The 23,033-nt window shown below is 42.5% G+C and overlaps 2 protein-coding genes across 10 annotated transcripts in view; both read right to left on the bottom strand.

Moving 5' to 3' along the window:
• Positions 1-15,301: 15,301 nt before the first annotated feature.
• Positions 15,302-19,612, bottom strand: RPS13 (ribosomal protein S13). The gene is made up of 6 exons (XM_030482054.2): positions 19,431-19,612; positions 18,923-18,971; positions 17,326-17,404; positions 16,503-16,672; positions 16,035-16,135; positions 15,302-15,380 (listed from the first exon to the last, which is right to left on the bottom strand). The coding sequence occupies exons 1-6, from the start codon at positions 19,451-19,453 to the stop codon at positions 15,347-15,349; spliced, it is 456 nt and encodes a 151-aa protein (XP_030337914.1). The 5' UTR covers positions 19,454-19,612; the 3' UTR covers positions 15,302-15,346.
• Positions 19,613-19,710: 98 nt separating this feature from the next.
• PIK3C2A (phosphatidylinositol-4-phosphate 3-kinase catalytic subunit type 2 alpha) overlaps positions 19,711-23,033 on the bottom strand; it is a 69,454-nt gene continuing 66,131 nt past the window's right edge. For 7 of the 9 annotated variants that reach the window (XM_032919865.1, XM_030482044.1, XM_030482046.1 and 4 more), the window contains 2 exons: positions 22,624-22,775; positions 19,711-21,886 (listed from right to left, as the gene is read on the bottom strand). In XM_032919865.1, the coding sequence (XP_032775756.1) occupies positions 21,784-21,886; positions 22,624-22,775 (255 nt within the window). In that variant the 3' untranslated portion in view covers positions 19,711-21,783. Of the gene's footprint in view, positions 22,776-23,033 lie in introns of all 9 variants that reach the window. The other 2 variants (XM_030482050.1, XM_030482047.1) reach the window with 2 other exon arrangements.

The following is a 23,033-nucleotide window of genomic DNA, read 5'->3' as shown; positions in this document are numbered from 1 at the left end:
GGCATACTGACTCCAGTGTGATAACTCATTGGATCAGTAACATTTGGGATTTTTTTTTAAATGTAATTTAATACATTCATGCACTGATCATATTTGAGTAGGTGGGATCACTAGTGAAAGCAGGTGCTGGATTTTTACCAGGTGATGGCTTGCCCTTCCCATCCTGCACCTTTTCCTTCCTTGATGCAGGATTTGATTTGCAGAACCAAAGCTGTTTTACATTTGTTAGTGGAAAACAACATGCAAATCTCCCACTCTAACCAACAGGTATTTTGTCACTCCAGTCTCAGACTCACTGACTGCTCTTCTGACTTTCCACACATTTTACAATCATGCCCTATCCATAGAAAAGATTTGCATATGCTGCACCTTTCACAAGCAAGTTTGTTGGGCAGCTTCCCCAGGGCAGCCCCCAGGATTTGAACCTTTCTGTCCACTCAGCTTTCTCAGAAAGATCACAGTCGCGATGCCAATGTCCATTTACCCTTCCTGTAACTTTTACTCTGTGTATCTTTAACACTGGACAAACAACACATCTCGGCCGAGGCCAAGAACTGCAGCTGAAGCCCCCAGCCCTCAACAGCTACTGCAGGGGACTGGAGAGCGAGGGAACCCAGCGGCCAAATGCACCCCATAACCCCCCACAAGGAAACACCATCAGCACTATCATTGCTCTGAAGCTCCAGGAGGGTGACCCAGAGTGGAAGGACGATGTCTCTCGTGGAAACCCTGCCCCTGCTCAAGCATACACAGCTTTTTAAACTCATTGCATAAAGATGTGCATCCTTAAAAAAGGTCCCAGGCTAAGACTGATTTTGCTTTGCCAGTGACAAACTGCCATGACAGAACACAGTCATCCAATATTTCACTCAGTTGTCATGTTTTGATTGCGTCTGTCACACACTGGTAGATCTTTAGGTTGAGCAATATGATGAGCTTTTTGATTTCCTTTCTTACAGCTTCACACTGTATGCCTCTACAGGAATGAACTTGTCAACTCAGATGCAAAATGAATGAATGGCTTTTAATCACTTTGATAATGTTAACATTATTGCTTTGACAGGATAGCAGCAGATACAGTTTGCTGATTCAGCTACTTGTATAACGATCTAATGGGCTTTTCTAACTAATGCCATGCTCTAAAAATATACACTGGACTAATAGATGAGCCTCTGCTATACTGAAAAACAGGCTCATTAAGACAATTCCTCTGAAAACTGGCATTTTTATGACAAGATACTGAAGCATTTAATTACCCTGTATCCTGACAGAGCTGAAAGAAATTAATTAAAGAGAAAAAAAACTGTGCAGCAATGCAGCAGATCTTAAAGTAGAAAGAGATGCCAATAGTCAGTAGCATAAAGGGGAATCAGAACTGCAAGGCTGTTTCCCCAAAGGAAGCTGTCTGCTGACAGGCTACAGACTGCCCTCCATTTACCCAGAACAGAAGGCCAGTTTCTGAGAGGAGGCTTGTCGTTACAGAGCAATTAATTTCCCCTGCTGTAGTCTATGCCAGGAGAATATCGACTGCTGTCAAAGGACAGTGAAGTCAGAGGTTTGGGAGGGCAGAAGAGTCTTTAGTGATATTTGAGGTAAATGACTTGTTTTCACTGCAGCGTTATCTTGGATTATCCACCCTTGAACTCATTCCCTGCTCTTCAAGTGAGTATGTAATGAGTTAGACACCCTGCGCAGGCTGCACCGCGCAGCGGGACACTTCGTACGGAGGTTTTAGCAGCACTGGCATACGCAGTTGTTGCACCAGGAAGCTGCTCCAAGTGGCTCTGGTTGCAGCCCTGCAGCCAGCTGCGTTTGCATAACCAGGGGGACAGCGCTGTAACATACGCACAGATGGCATTAGCTCACCCGTGTTGCTGGCCCTGCCACCAAACATGAAAACAAACCTTGTGCAATCCGTTTTGCTTCTGGGGCAGAGATTTGTTCCTACCTTTGCTCCACTCTCTGATATAGCTGTTTGTGATCAAACAGGTCAAAGATTTTAAATTAAAACCAAAACAAAACCACACAAAAAACCCCTTCAACTTCTTTTATGATTATTATTTTTTTTTCTTCTGAAGCCATGTTGACTCTCTACTCCGGTTTACCACCCTGCTGCATCAGGAACCTTGCCAACACAACAGAAAAGAGAGTGGAAGAGTAGGAAGAAGGGCCTGAGGAGGAGACTGCTAAATCCTGCTTAAGCAGGGCCGGTGTCAAATGAGAAATCCACAGCCCGTGTTGTCCCCGCTGCAGCATTAAGCAAGCCTCAGGGCACATTTCCTTACAAAGAGCTAACACTCTCTCAGGCTAAAGACTTCTGCATGTGAATGCAAGCTACATTAGAGGCCAGGCTTCGAGCTGAACTTCAACGTGGTGTGGTGGTGAAGACAGGCCACAGTGATCATGAGTAGAGCAGATGGAGCTTTTCCCCAGTGAAGAATAGCTTCACTGGACACTGACAATTCCTCAGCTGTTCAATACAGCGTGGCTTGGATCTTGCTTTATAGCAAGTTTCAGCTTTAAAAGAACGAATAGCCATGGCCTGCATGCCACGCATGGTTTGCCAGAGCAAAGCCTCCAGCCCAGAGTCGTTTCTAGCAGCTCTCTTCCCATTTATATCACAGACACGTGTGGGTGACACAGCAGGGAGAACAGTCTCACAGAATAGATGGCAACCTCAGCCCTCAGACAGCCTGTGCCAGTTTGTCTGACAATAAAAGAGGGCTGATTTTTCAAACCCTTTTCACCATTTGATCGCTGTTCAGAGTCAGCTATGTATGCCTGTCTACAAAACGCAGTGACAAAGTGCAACAGTTTCAGTGCCAGGACTGTCATATTTAGTAGCCAAGTGACACGGCTAAAAGAGCACACATCCTCCAGAGTTACAGGTTCACTCTACCAAAAGTAGCTAAGCATTTGTTACTCTTCGCACTTAATTCTATATGCGTGAGTAAAAACTGGAGGCTTTTGTTGGCACAAAAGCACAGCCACACAGACCTCTCTATTTCAATTCTTTGCAGAATTTTCATTGTTTTAAATAACACAGTCACAGCAAACATATAGATATCCAAGCAACCCTCTACTAGCTCTAAGCAAAATCAGAATCCAAGCCACAGCATTAGAGAGCATATGTAGGTACTGGTGTTGATGGGGGATGCATGAGGTAACAGAACACTGCAAATACTTCAACAAGGGCACAGCTATGTTTTCTGCCATCCTGCCAGATGTACCTGATCCACACTCACTGCTTCAGAGGCACATCTCGCCACCAAGGAACTCTAAAACAACCAATGAGGCATGGGGCACGCATCTGTGACTGACACCCTCTGGGGAAACCGGTGAGGAACATGTAGTGGCTGCATGGGTAAACATGCTGGCCGAAAACACTGGGAAGCAATGACCTAGATGGTCCCCTAGTGCTTCCTTGCCTTTGACTGTCATTGGAAGTCAGCGTGAGAGCACCCCTGCTCGCTCTTATCCTACTGTCAGTGGAGCGAAGTAGCCCCACATCTGCTGTGCATTACTGCCTGTGTGGGAAAGGTGACCCTGTTTGGCAGGAAAGGGACTGCAGCAGTTCCCTCTTTGGGAGAGCCACTCTTCACTAGCACAGTCACCACCTCCGTCCAGGATGTACAACATTTTTATTACTGCAATTAACAAGAAGCAGCAGCTGTTTAAACAATATACAGTGACAAGTGCTAATACTTTGAAGAAACATATCCAACTACTAAATGTTCATCACATCTCTTCCCTCTGCTGCAAAGGATAAAAGAAGGACTGAAAACAGCTGAGTGGACATAAAGATTTCACAAATGTCTTATTAATAAGTGTGTTGGATCTAATGATCTGTGAAACTGAAATGAGATTATTTGGATTATCTCATTAAACAAGAATAATAGCAATAGTAGTAGTAGGTAGTAATTTGGAGTGGGCCAATCCAAGGACAAACTAAATAACAGGGTGACAAAAGACTCTTAATTAATACTCTGCATTTTTGTGCCTGTACTTCTATACCCTGAATTTGTGAAGAAATCGAGAATCAAACAGCTAACCAAACAGCCTGATTTTAACACCCAGAAATTAAGCCACTGGCTACCCACACCTGCATGGATCGTTCAGTCTGAAAACTAAACAATGATTAAATGAGGCTATTTTGGCAGAGCTGGTCTTGAGGAAACAAAAACATGTAGCCAAACTGTAAAATTGTTTTCAAAGGCTCAGCAACTAAGAACCAACTCCAGGCAAACTGCAAGGTAGTGGCAGAGGCAGAACAGAAACAATCCCTAATTTCAGCCCTTCCTTTTAACAGCTGGCCATCACAACCTCCCTACAAAACTGTGACTTTCCTTATAGCGTGGAAGTAATTCCTGAATGGGTTCAATGCGTAATTCAAGATGAAGCATCACATGAATTTTACCTTTCAGACCTTGTTTATATGCAAGAACAGGACACCTCTGCAGCCTCCCAGGGATGGATTGGCATGGGGGATTAAACATGACAGATCTGGCCTGAGCAGCAGTTAAGTCAAAAGATCCCTGGTATTGAAGCCCAAAGTAATTACTCCTGTGCAAAATCTGCAGCTCCCATTGCCTTCCCTAAGTACTTCTTGCTTAACAAGAAAAACAGGCAATATAATATTCAGTGCAATAGTAAAAGGCTTTGTCAGGGGAATGGATAAATGAATCTAAAAAGTTAAGACAAACAGCTCCAAGGCCTGGCACTTGACACAGCACTGTCCTCTCGTGGGTTTCCTAAGGCAGCATGATCTAGCTGCACTTAGTGGTCCAGAGTTATTGAGGCCACACCACAGCCCAACAACAAACCACAGACTGCTTTTATCAAGGGACTTTAAACTCAGAAACGTCCGTCTTACCCATCAAGACACAAAGTGTTTATTCCTCTTTTAAGGCTTTGCTTCCACATACTGAATTATTAACATTAGCAAAGAAGAAAAAAAGAGTAATTGAAGGAAGCTACTTTGAAGAAAGGTGTCTTTGTTACTAGAGTTGTTTTATTAAGACCAGAAACTGCAGCCCTAACACACTCGTAATTCTCCATAGAATACAGCACAAATTGGATCTTGCTTTTGTAGCAAGTTTGAACTATAAAAGAGCTATGGTTTTAAAAATTAATTTGAAAGATGACAATGGCTTAGTAGACATTTGAAAGACAAGAGGAGGGGAAAAATAAAAGCAAAACCAACGACTGCTCAATTACCCTGAAGGGTAAATAGGCAGAGCTACCTCTGACACAAGAAAAGCACTCAAAGTAATTAAAGACTCTGGGAGGAAACATTTGAACAATTATAAAAAGAGAAAAAACACTCTACTAAGAAAACCCCAAACTGCTTTAGGGTTCCTCTGGGAGGAAGAACTATAATAGCACTGCTATCTATAAAACTAGTTATCCTAATTTTCTGGGCTCTGACTTGCCCTCACAGGGCTGCTCGGGCTGTGGCCTGTGTGCTACACAGGGCATGCTACAGCAATGTCTCTGCACCACAGCTCCTTTCTCTTGGCTTTTTGCCTTTTTATCACAGACCTATGCAGGTCAGATAGCAGGGAGGGAAGAGAGTTTCACAGAAAAGGCATTGGTGGCAGCAGCCTGCTGCTACTGGGACCACAAGAACCCATCTCACGCGGTTTCCCAGGTTTGCTGGCTTGATGACACCAACTGAGCATGGACTGAAAGCCTGCTGACATGTCAAGCATGTCAGCAAGGAGCAAGCAGTGTGACCCATGCACCCACTCACTTCTGTGCTGCTTTAAGCCAGCTGTCACACAAAGCTGAACTCTGCAGTGAGCATGACAGTAAAGAGCATTTAACGGATAGCTGTGCAGCGAAAGGGATCCTCTTCTGCCTCCCACTCCTTCATTACCTCTTCCCTTATGTCAGATCTAGTGTCTGCAATAGTAACTGTAGACTGGATTGCACTTTCAGCAGTAGCAGGCTAATACACCAACATTGCTCAAACAGTAAACCACATCCTACAAAGCTAATGAGAGAACTTTGCATCCTAGTCACAGGCTAATAGCAAATAAGGGTGTCAAAGATGTCAGTGGCAGGAGGGGCGGGAAGAGGATCAGTTAACAGAAAACTGACGGACAGGGAACACACCCAAAGCACAGAGATATGGAAACATTCTTCTTAATGTGATCTGCACCCCTAGAGCAAGTTGAAGCCTACATCAACATGTATGAGGTTTGGTCCTTCTCAAGCCAAGGAACTGGGGAAGGTTCCCATCACTGGGAGCCAGCCCGGATGCAGAGAGCTGGAAGGCAGCCCATTCCCCTGCTTGGGAAACTGAGGCAAAAAACTAGGTGGAAAAATCTGTTTCCCTTCCTTCTCTATAGAGAGAGATTCCTGCAATTCATTGTGTCCTGCATCAAAATGGATAGTGGTGTCTTGTTTGAAAGCAGAACAAATTTCCTGGCAATGAAAAGTAAATGTCTGCAACTTGGATGGGTGGAAGGTTTCTCTTTAAGTTGGCTCTTAACTCGTATATTGGATTTCGCCAAGTGAAACTGCACTTAAACAAGACACTGTGTGTATGAATGATGCCAGGCGTCAGTGCATGCCCACCAAATAGTGCAGTCATCAGACAGGCCACCTTTTGTGCCCTCTGGAGCAAGATAATACAGATCCAAACACTACTTCTGACAAAGACTTTTAGCCTGTGAATGATGTGTCTTTAGCACCAGGATATGCTGGCTTAGAAGGGAAGTGATGGTAGGACAGTACTCAGACTACCCCAGCTATCTGGCACTGATCAGAGAAAGTTCCAGATAATGCACACCAGGACTTCAGGCACTTTAACATGCTCTCTATGAGTCTCTGCACTTTAATAAGTGCAGGAGTACTCAGGAACTAGGGAGTAAGAAAAAAAGCCAATGTTTGAAATACCAAGTACAATTGGTCACAGTCTGCCACTTTTTTTGTGGACATAAGTATGTGGAATGATGCTAATGCTGCAGACCTCCAGGACAACAGTACACCTAACACTTCTTCACAGTGGCCATGTCTTCCTATCAACAACACACAGCAAGAGGGAATTTCCTACTGTCTTCCAGCTCACGTGCGAAGAAATATTAAGACTAAAAATATACTGATGGCCAGCTCTTTTACGCAGTTCTTGTTGTTACTCTAACAGGTCTTGCTTTCTTTCACTGCTAACATCTTTTTCACACAAATATTTAAGGATTTAAAGTCAGGATGCATGGAGGAAGGCTTATTGCTCAGGGTATTCTGCCTAAAGAAGTTCTGCATGTAACACTGGTGGACACACATGCAATATGTTCTAGATTTTTTTAAGCAAAAATTCATGCAAATTTGCAAGAGCCCAGGAGATGGAGCTTTGTTCAGTCCAGAGTATCTCCTGTGAAAGTTCCAATACAGACAGTTGAACTAAATCCAGCCATATACCTAAGGGTCTGTGTAAACGCCTCCTTAGTCAGCACTTCAGCACGTACGCTTTTTGTTGGTGGTGACTCTTGCATGACTCTCACCACCACCACTGCAGCTTTCTGAAACTGCTGCTTAGTTTCTTGAGCTTCAAAGAGTGAGCCTCTGCAAAAAGCTCAGCCTGGAATTCAACACTGTGCTGTTATCACAAGTACCATTGGGTAAACCTCAGCTTCATCATCCCGAATGCCATTTCACTTGACCTTCACTGCAGGGTAAGTGATGTGGGCAGTTTAACATGGTTGTTGATCACGTGGCATGCCAGAGTGAAAAACAAAAATATGAGAGTGTATGTGACAGTGAAAGGAATATTCTCAACCTAAACTGTGAGCTACATAAACCGTGCTAAACTGTCGTATGCCATGGGATTATCCATCATTGTGATGAACTGAAGCCAAAGCCTGTGTTTTGTTAAACCATATCTATCATCAGTATCTGCAGTATGACATTCCCGATTACAGTTGCTTTCAGACAAGCTTTTCAATTTTATTGGAGAGACAAATCTAATTGCTGTTTAATATCAAACAATACTGCAACAGGACATGATTGCTTTGCTTAAGCAATCTGCTTAATTAAACTGCTCAGATTCGACCCTACTAGTTTGATCTTTGGATTAGACCAGAAACAAGGCTGACAGCAAATCTTATCTGAAATAGAATTTCTTATTAAACCAGTTTGTGACCTCAATTTATTACACAGTTGCAGAAGGTAGTGATGTTTGCTAAGGGGGGAAGGGACAGTTTCCAGAAATCACTGAAACATAAGCCTTACCTATACTATAAAGGGAATCCTGTATATTAGGCAGCTAAATTGAGGGGATGATTGTGCGGTATTTTACCACAGCTTGTAAGTCAAGTAGTTTCAGAACTGAGAAGAGAGCATCTCAACTGTACAACATGGCCAACTGTACAACATGGCCAACTCCTACTTTTTCTATCCTCCTTTGCTATATCCAAAGTTGCCATATGCAGAAAGACGAGATAACAGTAGGAGACCACATCACTATCTGCTCTGAGCTGGTAGGAGTATAGAGTTATGTGCCCCACAAGCTCAAGCAGTTAGAGAAAGCTCCGAGACAAAGCCTGGCTCCATTGCCCTGGCACTTTATTGAGGCAGTAAGAAAGGCCCAGACCACTCCCTACCCTGGACAGGAAAAGGCTGGGGAATTGTCCCCTCCACTCTCAACCTTGCACATACGTCAGTGCAAAAAAGGCATTATCATAACTGCCCACCGTTGTCCGCTGAGTCACACCATGGTATCCTGTGCCAGGAGTAAGTGCCATGGTCTGCCTCCCCAGATGCCTCTGTAAACTGCTGCTATGCTCAGCAGAACACTACTCCCTACACATGCCATTTACATATAAACATCCATTTTGTTTAAAGTGTAACTGTATTACAGGCTCACAGATAGGACACAGGGCTGGGATTTAGGACATCAGAGCTCAATGCCTAGATCTCCTAATGCCCCAGGTAAGCTATTCCACTGCTTTATGCCTCTGCTGCCAAAGAAAGGGTGGGGGATAGTCTATTTTCACACTAAGCAGAGCTTTATGGGTCAAAAGCACTATGTAAGAGCTAGATGTCAGTGAAAGTGTTCTTGCAGCTTCAAAGTTGCTACACTCACATTCGGTGAAAACTAAGCACTTCGTCCATCAACTGTCTGTTCCTAGGTCATTACATAATACTTGGAATTGGAGGCCACTGAAACACTGAGTCACCTCCCTGCATGTTATAGGAATTATGTTTGTTATTGAGGGCTTTATTTGTTAATCATATACATTTCTGAGATCCTAGCTTGATTGAAACTAGCTAAACACTATTTTAACATATTATTCTTGTATTGCTTTCCAGATACAATGTGGTTTAATCACAGAATACTAAAGAGAATCCAGACCTGATTCTACTGCTGAAGAAAGTTATCTGGAAGAACTACTGAAAGGAAGTCTAAGGAGGTATCTGTAGCATGAATTTGAGCTGTAATGAAATACCCAATACAAGAGATAGGTATTACTTTGTCTGCAGTTTCTGAAAATTTATGAATTTATAGTCCTAGCTTCACCGAGGCCAGCAGGACTGAGCAAGATGGGATGGGCTTTATTTTAAGGAAAAAGGAGGATGTTAAGATTTTTCCTTAAAACCAAAACAAACAAACAAAACAAACAAACAAACCAAAACCCCCAAAAAACCCCAACAAACCAAACAAAACAAAACAACAACAACAAAAAAAAAATCACAAACCAGCAAAAATCAACAGGGAAAAAACTCACAAGGAAACAATTTTTTACAGCCTGTATTACACAACAGCTTTTGGGATACCCCAGTGCCCACTAAAACAGATTATACTGAGAGATGTTTCAACCCCTTTTCTGGCAAATATCAAATGCCTTCACCATCAGAACTGATCCTTTGAGATTTGGATCCTTCCCAAGTTCATTTAACCTGATTAATTTTTAATGGCTGTCACTGGTTATTTCACCCAGTCAGTCAACAGCTGCTACAGTTAAAAAATGCCAGCCACCCTCTTCCCACTCTGGCATAACACAGGGCTCAGGATCTATGGAAATTATTCATCTGCATCATAAAGAACTTGAAGGAGCTGTAAAAGAGATTGATCCCTGACAGCTCCACTAAGCTTGAAAGCCCCTTCCCGGCTCTGAAGAGGGAGAATTCTGACCTGAAAAGGGGTCTTGAGCGAGCAGCCTCAAAGGGAATAAAATATTAGCCTGTAAAACCAGCGCTCACTAGAAAACTCAGGTGATCTTTTAATGTAGGTACACCTCTTGCCTCAGACATAGCCAACATAATTACTTGCCACACAGTATCTCAAGCTGACAGTATTTCTTCTCTAGTGACCAAGGCCTGCAGGACAACACTACTGTTTATCATCATATCCAATACATATTGCTATGCCATTAACATTAACCTTCGATATTGATTCAGCTTCAGTTACTGCATCTGTGCTGGTTAATGTCTTTAATAAATCCTGTGCCAGCAGGAAAGCACTCACACCAGTCAGCAACATTGTTCGCTACAAAGGTTATAGATCTCTAACCAGAAGTAAAATTTATCCTAAAACCAGGAGAAGGTGGAAAGAGGGAAGCTTTCATTTATCCAACTGCAACTATGGTCAGAAATCCTTTGGGGGCAAGAAAAAGACATTCACAGGCATCCCATTTGTGCAGCGAACATTGTTGAACCGTTTCCTGTTGCCAAGATATGGGCTGGCAGAGAGAGGTTACCAGGGCAAGATGACATATTGTCATGCAAATGATGCAGAGTTATTGAAGGGACTGCCCAGCAACAGCGCACATTTTTTCACTAGTTAGATCCCAGCATTGAAAAGAAAACAAAACAACTGCATGAACATGAAGCAGTGTTCGTGTAAGCCAGAAACACCAGCTACCCCAGAGCTATGGGAGTACCAAACCTGCCTTTGGTGAATTCAGCAGGCCCTACTGCTCTTTATTTGAATGGAATGGGGAAAGAAACTTGAGCACCATGAAACACGTGCAGTGCTTTTTAACTACATTGTCTTTCAAGATCTGTAAGTGACACTGAAAACAGTGGAAGAAAGTGACACACAAACCTTCACTCAGAAAATCAGAGTGCATGTTTCCTTCACATTTTGTCTATTTGTGATTAACCTGCATGCAATGATTTTGAATCGAAAACTGTAAAAAGCTTATTGGCTGAAAACACACTTTAGAAGCTGTTTTCCAGAAGCAGAACAATATACACTTGCAGCCATACATTTATAAATCCAAACAATTTCTTGCCTTCTCTGATGGTTATTACTATTGCTTGGTTTACTATTTCTTTGCTGGCTAGAGAAATTAATTGTTTCCAGCAGTGGTACTGACTTAACAGCAGAATAATTAGTTTCTTCACTTGAAATAAATTATTAGAAGTTTCTTGTTTTCCACGGAACTACTTGTAAACAAGAACTGTCAAATAGAAGAATTCAGACATATAAAAGATGGTTTATTTGCCTCCATGAGGAAACCAGTAATATACCACAACATCCTCCAGAATTAACAGATACATAGTACTCTAAGCGTCCTCTGGATATGACTGAATAAAACCTCTCTCTTACATCCCTGTCAGGATTAATCTTTCCCATATCTAATAGTCACTTCTCAAACTCCTAAAAATGAAGGCAGAAACTGTGGGTGGCATCATTCACCTGTTGATTTAGCCACAGGAATAGAGATGCACATTCTGGACTTATCATTGCAGGATAAACTGCAGAAGTGAAGAAAACAAGAAGTTGCGTTCATACATCTGAATGCTGCCTTTGCCAGCTGAAATTGGGAAAAGCTGAACTCGTGTCACCTGAAGGAAGAAAATTGGCTTGACTGATTTGCACAAAAGAGGAAAATTTCTTTAACAAGAACTCAGACACCCAGCCAGAAGTGCCAGAGCAAACACTTAGAGTACAGAAACTTGGTGGAGAGCAGGGAGAAAGTACAGGCCAAGGTGAAAGTAAGACAAGAGAGGCAAGACCTTCATGCTCCCAAGAAAAAACATGGATTAGAAAGGACTGTGAGCCTATGTGGAAAAACTAACCTATAACCTAGAGTGCTCTTGTCCCATTTGCCTGTGCCACATGCAATGGAGAACTCGATGTTTCAGATCTGAAAGAAAGCAGTTTTCTCCTTACCCTCAGCAACCCAGCAATGACTGCAAGACACATCATCATTCTCCCTAAAACCATACGATCAACCTTCCTGTGGAGTTGCAGACAACAGCTACCAGGGGCTTTGCAAGAGGAAAGGGTGCCTTGGCAGGCCGCCTGCAAAACCAGTTGTTTATGAGCCAAAAGGAAGCAGCCTCTGTCATACACCCCACAGCCCTAGAAGAGCTGCAGAGCTGGCAGGGACTGGTCTAGTGGGAAGCTTTTGTGAACCAAACTCTCCAAGTGAACAATCCTGGTATGGAGCAGCAAAGTGCAGCACGGCCACGTGGCTGTCAAGGGAGCCCCTCATCTACCTTTTTCACTGTGGAAGTGGAAGCTGCGCCTCTCTGAAGAAGGAAGGGCAGGCTTCACTGCACCAGAGGGGCCAAGACAGCTAGAAGTGGAGGTGGTTGTGAGCTCCTTTCTGATGTGTGCCCTGCCACAATGCAGGAAGCAGCTCACACTGGAATGGGGGGAAATCGCTTAGATTTGTACTTGTAGGAGAGCAAAAAATACTGCAGAAGGAGAAGACAACACTGGAAAATTCAGAAAAGGCTGCTGGGAATGATGCAGAAATAGGAACTCAGCTTCTGAAGGTTAAGTCAAAGCAAAAGAAACCATAACGAGATGAGACATTGTGACATGAAAATGCAAGAGGGCAGTGGGCCTGAAAACCTGCAGAACACCTCAGACTGTTGGGGGGAGGGAAACCAGGGTAGTGCCTGGAGATAACCATGGGACAGAGACAGCTTGTGCTGGTTCATAGAGAACTGATTTGGGGCAACTATTTGCAGATCTATATTTATTCCCACTATCGCATGTCTCCAGCCAAAGGAGGTTACCCAGAGCAGCAGCAAAGACTCCCCTATCCCAGGCAGATACTGTACAGTACCTGGGCGGCTGGATCACAGGTCCTGAGCTGCCCGGGGCAGTCCTGGTGCTCAGCTAACATGATTTGAGACTCAGGAGACTACCTGCGAGTTTCGTTCTCACCCAAGCACAGTCCTGTACCACAACCCAAACAGTAAACTTACGTGATGCTTACACAGGACCAAGCTCCTCCTGGTCCTACACTGCTCTCTTCAGTCACGCACAGCACCACATCCTCTAGTCATGTTGCTCAGCATCATGCTTTGTAGTGATTTACTCCCTACAAAGGCAGAATTTACCCCTGCTAGTGCCTTGGCTCTGCTGCTGTTCCGACACCTTGCCAGGCTCCCTTTGCCCTCTGCCACACCAGTTGCTGAGCAGACAACCTGTGTGCCCTGGGGGAAATAAGTTCAACTGATGGCGTACCTCTTCTGGTAATCAAGGGGGTAAGTGACTGACAATCCCAATGAGAATGGACAACCTACTTAAGCTAGTCTATAAGATCTACAGGAATTACAGAATCGTTATCAACATAAGTAGTAGAAATCTATGTGCATAACACTACAATCACACCACCATCACCATTTTTCAACAAGAGCTTGCAAAACTCTACAGGCAGTAAATATGGTGTACCCCTCGTTCTCTATCCTCAGGAGTACCTTCAACAACATCTGGATCTGATACTACTGCAAGCCCAGGAACTGTCTTTGGGTAATTTTCTTTCCTGACAGGACATCAAAAGACAATTATTTACAAGGTATTTCCCCTCCCCTCCATTCCTGCGAGGCAGACCCCATCACTTATCAACCTCTGCCCTTCCCTCTTCTGGCAAGGCCAGCAGCCTTCAGCACCACTGGATGGGCAAAACGCCACACAGTACAGCACAGCCTGCTTTCAGCCCCTACAGCAAACCAGGGCCAGAAAACACCCAGTACAGAGTATGTCCTGGCTGAAACACCCCAGTAGCATGAAATACAAGAGTTGTATAAGCTTCAACACACCTGTGCTCAAAACCACTCTACCAGGTGGCACAGCACATATAGTAGTACTACAGTTCTGAATGTATCATCTGTCCACCGGCTTGGACCATCAACTTTAACACTTGATCTCTAGGTGGCACTATTCGCAGCTTGTAACTTTTAAAAAAACAATGTTTCGAAGTGCCATCTGCTGGTACTTTCATTATTTGCATACAGCTATTTCGGAACTCGTAAAAGTGTCCAGGTGCTTTTCAGTTGACAATACCTTCGACCTCAAAGAATCACAGCAACCTTTGTTTTTTTAATACATCATGAAAGTGGTTTGATATATCTACATTATCATTGTGACAGCCTGGCAAGTCACCACCAGAAGCTTTCAGAAACGAATGCAAGTCCTTTGACAGCAGATGAAGGCTGGTAATTCAACTTTTAAGATGGACCAGACAGTAGTACTTGTCAGTTCAACTGGAATGCAGTGATTTTCTATTAAAACACACCTTATCATAGGTCTATATTTAGCTTCCTAATCAGGGCAGAAGAATCCTGTCTTTCTGCAAAATTAAATCCAGAAGTTACCAGCTTCCACTAGTTATGATCTAGAACTACTACACTTCACAAAAATGGTAGGGCTTATTTAAATTTACTTAACTTTTTAATATGGCAAAATTTCAGTAACACACCAAGCCTTAGTAGCAACAATGACTATACAATAGCCACTGCCCTTTGGATTTAGGGAAAACTACCTCAGTAAAGATGTAAATCCAAGGAGAGCGAAACTGCTGTCTGTATTTACCCAAATCTCAAAGATTACTCTTAAAATTACTTACAAATGACAGGAACAGTTACTGTCAGGAACTGGCTGAAGTCTGCTTAAGCTTTCTGCGCAAGGAACAGACCTACATTACCTGCAATGAATTAATCAACCTCTCCAATTTTGTTTCCCTACCTCCCCCATCCCCCTGCATTTTCTAGATCTCCAATTCTCCCTCCTGTCACTGTTTTCTTTCCCAGTTCTTCTTGCAGGACACACAGAGGCACAGCCCCACATGAACAAAATACATTTGTTGTGAATGACTAGCTCACTTTACTAACTCGAGGCTATCAGATAAAAAACCCCAAACCCAACAGTTTAAGCATGGACACAAACTGTACAGCTGGTCTAGAGCAGCAACAACCACTACCTGACTTGACAGTGTAGGATAACAATACGGAAACCATGGCACACATTGGATTCACCCTGAGAACTTCCCATTTACAAGCAGCTTCCTGAAACAAGCAGGTTTCTAAGACACAAACCACTCAGAGACAATGCAAACTTGGTTAACAAAAATTTATTCTTTCAGTAGGTCATAGCCAGCTCTTAGGCGACCAGGGCAGAAGCTGTTGATGATTCACTAAGAGAGAAGAGAGAGAGAAATATTAACTGCAGAGGCACTTTTTCAAACTAGTTGTCAAAAACAGTGCTTCAGTTCAAGGCTTTAACTACCAGTCCTGAGCTAAATCACTACCTGTTTACATTTTTTTATGCCATAAAGATTTTACTCTTCCTTTTAAAATACAAAATACCAGGGTAACAGCACAAAAAACATATGAAAAAACCTGGCTAGCTGCACTTGAGTCTTTTCAGAAAAAAAGCAGCTAACCCTAACATCTATGGGAATTCTATGTTGGCTTAATTTTCCTAGAGGAAAAACTACAAGTTACATTCATTTTTGCCACATCTAAGCCGCATCTCAATAAATTCTGAAAGTAACACAAACCATATAAGTATCTGCAAATAAAGACTGCAGTTCGTACAAAGTATTATAAAAACTACCCAGTAGTGACTTGAGATAATTACTTTTTCTAAGACTTGTAACGGTCATTTTACCCAGCAGAAGTTTCATGAATTTATCAGTTAATATTTATGAAAATACCTATTCTCTGCTGCCTGGTTTACCTGTATGCTTGATCGTAACATACTCTTCACCCTTTGAGTAACAGCCCCAGCTTATCATTTACAAAACCTACAGGACTTCAGTGAAATAGTAACTTAAGAGAAGACTTACTACTTCCAATTGGGTGGCAGCACTCTCTTAGTTTTGTAGTAGCGAGCCAACCTATGGATTCTGCTTTCAATCAGAATGAGGCGGAACTTGGCATCTTTATCCTTGAAAAGAAAGTTACATTACAACCAAGTACTACTTTGACTTTTCAATGATGTACAATTCAGATGAGCTTTAATAAAGTAAAAAGATCCACAGCTACTGCTACAAACTCCACAGTCCTGTTTCCAAAATCTGATGAATCCAGTAAAATCAGAACAGGACCAAAACAGAACTGGCCGAAGCAATTATTTTAAGATCCTTTGGACAGACTTAGACCATTCTCCTTTACTGAAATGCCTCCCCAAAGTTTACTCAAAGGGAGTGGAAAGAGGAAGCACACTAAGAGTCTTTGCTTTGTCAAGTTGTAAATAAACTACTGTATTATTTTAAAACAAACATAGTGAATAACCTAGTTAAATTAGCACTCACCTTTCTGTTTCTCTCAAGATGTTTGCGAACAGCAACAGCTTTCTTGATCAAGTGGTAAAGATCCTCTGGAAGGTCTGGGGCCAGTCCCTTCGATTTAAGGATTCTCAGAATTTTGTTGCCAGTAACAAAGCGAACCTGGGCAACACCATGGGAATCCCTCAGGATCACACCTGAAACAAACATTCACACCTAACACCAGAACAAAAACCTTATACAAACAAATCTTGTGAAACCAACCTTACAGTTACAAGATATCCAAAGAAGGTCTTGCCTAAACACTTTTCTGGAGGAAACTGCACAAATAGCAGACAATGAGCAAGCAAAATAAACTTACAGAAGCTGAAACACTATCAGATAGCACTTAACAGGCAACTAACCCACCCATCACATTTAGGCTAGCAACGTATTTAGTGCTACAATACTGAACTCATTAAACGCACCTCATTAAAGCTAGCTATTCAATCACCATTTCTCTATGGTTAAGAAAAGATGTCACAGACATGTTTGTTGTAAAGAAAAGTACTCTAGCATAGGGATCATTAATACTCTCAGGATTACAACTGAAAAGAACCAAATCATTCACATAGCACATAATTACACTGCATAGCTCATGATCATATAAAGTTGCATTGTACATGCACTTAAGCAAAGCTCTAGAGGGACCCAAAGTAATGGAATTTGTCTATCTCGTAGCTACAGCATCTGGCTCAGTGAGTTCCTAAACACAGGGCTGCCAATACTTGAGATGGAATGCCAAGTTTTTCTTCAAGGAACTGGACAGACTAAACCTCCCTCTAACATCCGAATGATCCATAAACCTTACCGATCTGCGAGGGAGTCAGGCCTTTTTTGGCAAGCTTGTAGATCTGTTCCTTTACATCATCAGAAGTAAGTTTCAGCCACTAAGCAAATTACGGGGGAAATAAAAAAATTTAAAAAAAAGTAATTAATGAACACTGCTTAATACAGAGACATAGGCTAGCTAGATGAAAGCTTTTGATAAATGGTAGAAATAGATGCTTTGTAATGCTTGCAAAAACAATCAAGAACTGAAATTATATTTCTAATGATATAGAAACTTTTTTACATATTACAAACCTAAAGTGCTAGTGAAATACGGTGGAGGAAGGCAGAGTTGAACGAAGAGCACCTCTGTTTAAAAGACCCCATATAGCCTCCAATCAGCTGCTTTATCCTCAGTTTACTTAAACTGCCACATGAGAAGAATAAATACAAATTTAGAAAGAAAAAATATCACCGCTATTGGCAAGGAACTCTTTAATTGGGCTTTTGACAGAAACACAAAGTGGAAAACCATTCAGCCACCTCTTAGTACAGCACCTACAGAAGCAGTGAAAATCAGATTTCAAGTACACAAATTAATTGATAAATGGAACAAATGGATTTACTCAAACACGACTGCGCACTCCCTATTACTTCTACATTAAACCGTGCTGACAAAGCCATTGCTTCTGTGATTATTAATGGGAAGACGACACCAACAAACAAGGTAATCATTGCTCTTTCAATGAACTACAAAACCTTTTTTTTTTTTTTCCTTTTTAATATTGTCACAGCATGAAATAGAAAAGCATAGCAAAAAAATCTCTTCGGAAGTGCTCTGCAGATTACAATTCAAAACAGAACACAAATAAAACTAAGCAAAAACGCCACAGGGTTTTTAAAAACAAGTATAGCATTTCAGCATCCTAATCATTACTAAACTTTATAACCATCAGGGGTACTTTAAGCAGCTTAACATTATCATACTTCAAATTCAATCTCTTTATTTCCTCATTTTGTGCTTTAATTTCATGCTTTTCAGCACATGCTTTTTCATATACACCACAGATTGATCCTTCTGCCAAGAAATAGATCCTCTCAGTCTTGTAAAGCAAGACAGATTATTAAGCAGCTGCTCATAAGTCTGACAGGTAAGCCTCTGAAGTGGAAGTATCCTGGATGCACTAGGGGCAAGCTGAAATTAAGTTAGTGCTCTACCTAGCAAATCACTGTCGGAAATAGCTTAGAGAAAAAGTAATTTTATTCCACAACGGCAAAGGCCAAAATCACGTGTGAAGGGAACAGTTTAATCTCTGTGAATTATCCAAATATAGACTAAAAAGAATTGAAGTAGCACTTAAATGATGGGAGGTACAAAGAGGAAAAGAGATTTTTTTTCCCCACAACAAATCACCTGTTCAGAGAACGATACATGCCTCCTCAATATCCTAAAGACCATAGGCCGATGGAGCATTTTATCAGGCCATAATTTAAAGATGGTGACATGAAACATTACAGTGGTTTGTTTTTTTTTTTTTCTCTCTGTTCCGCGCTACGGGGACCAGACCCTGCACCGAACGCCACAAGGCAGCCGGCCGGGCCCGCCGAAGCGCGCACAGGCCGGGGAAGTTACTTACCGTCGGCACGCTGCGCCTGTAGGGCAAGGCTGACTGGGACAAGCCCTTCCTGTGGGGAAGAAGCAGATCATACGCTAAGCGGAGCCGGACAAGCTAGGCTGCCTCCCGACCCCGCCACAAAGCAGCACAGCACAAGCATTTCCTGCAAGGCCGTACCCAGCCTGCAATGCCGCGGCCTGCAGCCTCCCTCCTCGCCTACAGACGGTGCCACCACCAGTACGAGCCGCACCAGGACAGCATCGGGAACAAGAACCCGGGCACCACAAGCATGGCCCTGCCCAGGGCCGGGCAAGGGATGCCGCACCTCAGCACTAGCCTGAACCTTTCCCCTGCCTGCCGCCATATCTGCACAGCCGCCGGCCTCCCCACCCATCCCCACTAACGCCGCACTGCTCCCACAGCAGCCCTTCTGCTCCTACACACAGACACTCCCAAGACACCCTTTAGCATCTGCAGCAGCCCCAGCGCGCCCCACAGCACAGCCCGAACGCCTGCAGCAGCCACTGACCCGGGAGCGTGCATCCGACCCATGATGGCGGCGGCGGCAGAAGAGAACGAGAGACGCGCGGCAGCACCCTACCCCGACCCACTTCCGCGGGAAAGGGCGTGCGCGAGCCTGGCCCCGCCCTGCGCGACAGCCAATCAGCGGCGCTGAGGGTGCGCTGCGCACGACACCACCCGAGGTCCCGGCTGGCACCGCGCGCGCGTGCAGGGGTGAGGGGTGACGCCGTCGGGCGCTTCTTCGGGCGCGGCGGCGGCGGGCAGTGAAGAGCAGCAGACTGGCTTGGTTGTTTTTAACCCAGAATAGCGTTTAATGTACTTACAGGACAGATACGGAGTCACATTTAACCCGCTCAGTACGGGCACGACGGAGGGCAATATTGTACATCTTTATTAACGAGCTTGTTTAATTAAAGTATTTGGTTCTTACAGATACATAGACAAAGGGAGGCAAACGATTTGCTGACACTCGCTTCCCTCAGCTGTAGCACTACCTCAGTCACAGTGTCCCAGTAAGGAGCACAAGGGAGGGGAAGGCGGCGGCGAGCCCTGACGGAGCTCTCGCCTCGTTAAGGCAGGCGACAGGGATTTCTACAGAGCCCGAGTTGTAAAAATAAAGAACTTTTATCAAAGATCGCACATGCTTCCAGAGACAGGTAGCTGTAGGTCGTAAAAAGGCAGTAATAAAGTTTCAGTGCAAAGTTCTAGGTTAATAGAGAAAAGGAAGAGGTCTTAGCGCAAGCTGTTGCTCTGAAATACCAGAACAAGGTCTGTATTGACAGTTATACTTCTGGCTGCAGGTCATACGTGGCATAAAAGATTTTTTTCTTTTCATTAAACAAGATATAAAAAGCTTTTAAACTGCATTTTCAAGCTACTTACCGTAAATTGAGCCCCAACTGAATATTCCCTCTTTCACTTTTTTTCTTTTGCTTTTATGTAGCACGTTAAAGTCTTATTGCAACAATCACTTTTTTCTTAATTGAGAATAGTGCAAAGAGGTGCAAGCTGGGTGCTATTCCTCTACACGTGAGGAGAGGCCAATACAAAATAAAATCCATGACCATAAAAAGCTTCAGCCAGTGACTATTTTGAAAAGGAAGGGAAAGGCACAAGATGAGTTAAGCTATGAAGAAGATTAAATCAGAAGTCAGGACATGTGCTAATAATAATACAGTACTATACATTTTTTCAGTCCAGACAACCGCTAAAACTGCAAATCATTTTTTAAATGATTTTAGTTTATCTGTATTTTGTGCTGTAAGACACTGTGCTTTAATAGCAAACTGCAAAAAAGGCAGTACATATTGCTTTCATTTTATTTCACAATGGAACGTTTCACAAAAACAGTAGTCTACTTTCCTGTGTTTAAGTGACTTGTGATTCTAATGATGGAATGGAGTAAGTCTCAAAAGCATCAAGTGAGCAGGAAATATATCTAGTTAGTTATATAGTTTATTATTTACAGGCTATATACTAAATGAAAAATATGCAGAAGATGCCTAATAAAACTGGGATTTGTTAGCGTCCATTAGTATCAACCCAGTTTCTAACATTCAAGATATTCTTAGCATTTTAATTGTAATAATTCCTACAAAATTGGACCGTGAATATTTTAGGCACCAGGAGATTCAAGTTTACTTCTCTCTTCTGTATTGAAGTGAGATTGGTCAGTAGCAGGGAATGGAAAACCAGATTATGAAATAGATTTTTAGTGTTGGGTACACAGAAGGCTTTCCCCATATTATCTCTCTGTTCATAGTTGCATATTTTACTTTAAAAAATCCCCTTAGTCATAGTCAGTGGCGATAGTCTGTCTTGCTTCAAGATTTAGAACTAAAGTGTGTAAAATTATAGCTTGGTTTAGACAGAATACGATCATCCTAAATACCGAGTAAAGTGAATAAAAAGGCTACACCTGTAAGTGCAGAAACATCCAATAAAGTAACCAGTGGTATCATTAACAAGAGATAGTAAGTGACGTTCGTACTCCACGCTCACAATATATTTCAAACCTAACGCCCTGTTGTACGAAGTATTTTTAGAGGAATTAATTCTTACTGGGAGGAGGAACAGTATTGCCGTGAAATGTTAAAAAAAAGTGACCAAGTTCCACTTCGTTAATGCAACTCACTTCTGCCCTGCAATTCATCCAGCAGTTGTGCTTTTTTTACTAGAGGCCATCTTTACCTAGACGTACAGGTGCAAAATACGCTTTGGATTTAGTGTTTGAATCTGTTCCACATTTAATCACTGCACTAATTAAAAGTTCTAGAAATTCAGACATTCCAAAACACTGAGCAGCTGGGCACATTTCCTACAGCACCACATTAAGCCAGTCTTCATCCAATTTTTGGAGATCATGGGTAGAAGACAAGGTAGAATTCTGCACTAACTATGAAGATCAGTATAAGTGATGTTATTTCTAAGTAGCACATCTTAGGAAAAGACTTCCAGCAGGACCTGCAAGGTATCAAATATGAGAACATTTCCCCCTTTCAAGGAGCTCAAAGTTAACGTGTACATATTTAAATACCAGAAATGAGGTAAAGAGAAGCATTTGAATTATAAGGCACCATTATCTACATCTTCCATTATTGGCACACACTCCAATAAGTCTTAGAGAAGTATGAATCTGGGATTAAATGCAACACTAAGGAACTTTTTCAGCCCTTCAACCTTCATTTCTACAGGTGTGTGTGAAGCCGAAATTTTTACCCATTGCTGCTTCTGTGATGTCTAGTTATTAGTGGGAATGTAATCCTAAAATAATGTTATTTGATGTTCTCCAGCATCACGCCATGGATGACAACACAGGTAACAAAAAACCAAAACCAAAAATGCACTATATCCACAGGCCTAATGGTGAAACTACCCTTTAACCAACAAGCGTGGTCAAACTGCTCATCTCACTTCCATGGATGGTTTAAAAACCTCTTCCTTTACGTGCAACTCTTAAACATTTACAGTGATGCTTTGATGACACTGCATGAGCGTAAACCAGGTTTTCTAGATACCTCCAAATTAGGCTACATGAATGTTGGTCCAACATAACTGTTGAAATGCAGAGTCTCTTGTTTTAAGATGTACAAGTTATCTTCAAGTAGGAAGATGCACAAAGCACAAGTGAATACAATTGTTCTGGTCTTACTCAGGTGCAGAAATGCATTCACAGATAGGGTACAGCAGTTAGTCGATACCAGTTAACAGTCTCCTTGCTCAAGTTGAAGTCTTTTAGTGAGAGTGTAATTCCACCCAAGAAAAAGTTCTCACGTAACGATTCTGCACTGAGCACACTTAGCTGCAGTTCTCTCTGTTTCAGAGTCTCCATGCTATATCCATTGTACACAAGCTAGAAGGTAAGAAGTCAAGAAATTTTTGGTTATCCAAATGAAGTCACACAGATCGCCCTTTCTTCTGACTGCCTAGCCACTGATAGATGTCTTAACTGCACATTATGACCATTCAGTGTGTCTGTTTCTCAGAGGATGGGCTGAAGTATATCCACATTTTACTTTGTGCTCCCAATGTTATGTGTTTAAAAACACCAGTGGTTTTAGATGGAAGTACTGTTTACATGCCAAGACTTCCAAATTCATTCTTCTCCATC

The sequence above is a fragment of the Strigops habroptila genome, chromosome 4, assembly GCF_004027225.2.
Source record: "Strigops habroptila isolate Jane chromosome 4, bStrHab1.2.pri, whole genome shotgun sequence".
Taxonomy (NCBI): Eukaryota; Metazoa; Chordata; class Aves; order Psittaciformes; family Psittacidae; genus Strigops; species Strigops habroptila.
This window is presented reverse-complemented; position numbering and strand designations above follow the sequence as displayed.

Bases quoted from the DNA above. Each gene is read 5' to 3' on its own strand.
- RPS13 (XM_030482054.2), bottom strand. From the start codon at position 19,453: ATGGGTCGGATGCACGCTCCCGG. The intron at 17,405-18,922 runs GTAAGTAACTTC...TAATTTGCTTAG, and splicing joins ACAGGCGCAGCGTGCCGACG to TGGCTGAAACTTACTTCTGA. The intron at 15,381-16,034 runs GTAAGTCTTCTC...CTTCTCTCTTAG, and splicing joins CTGCCACCCAATTGGAAGTA to TGAATCATCAACAGCTTCTG.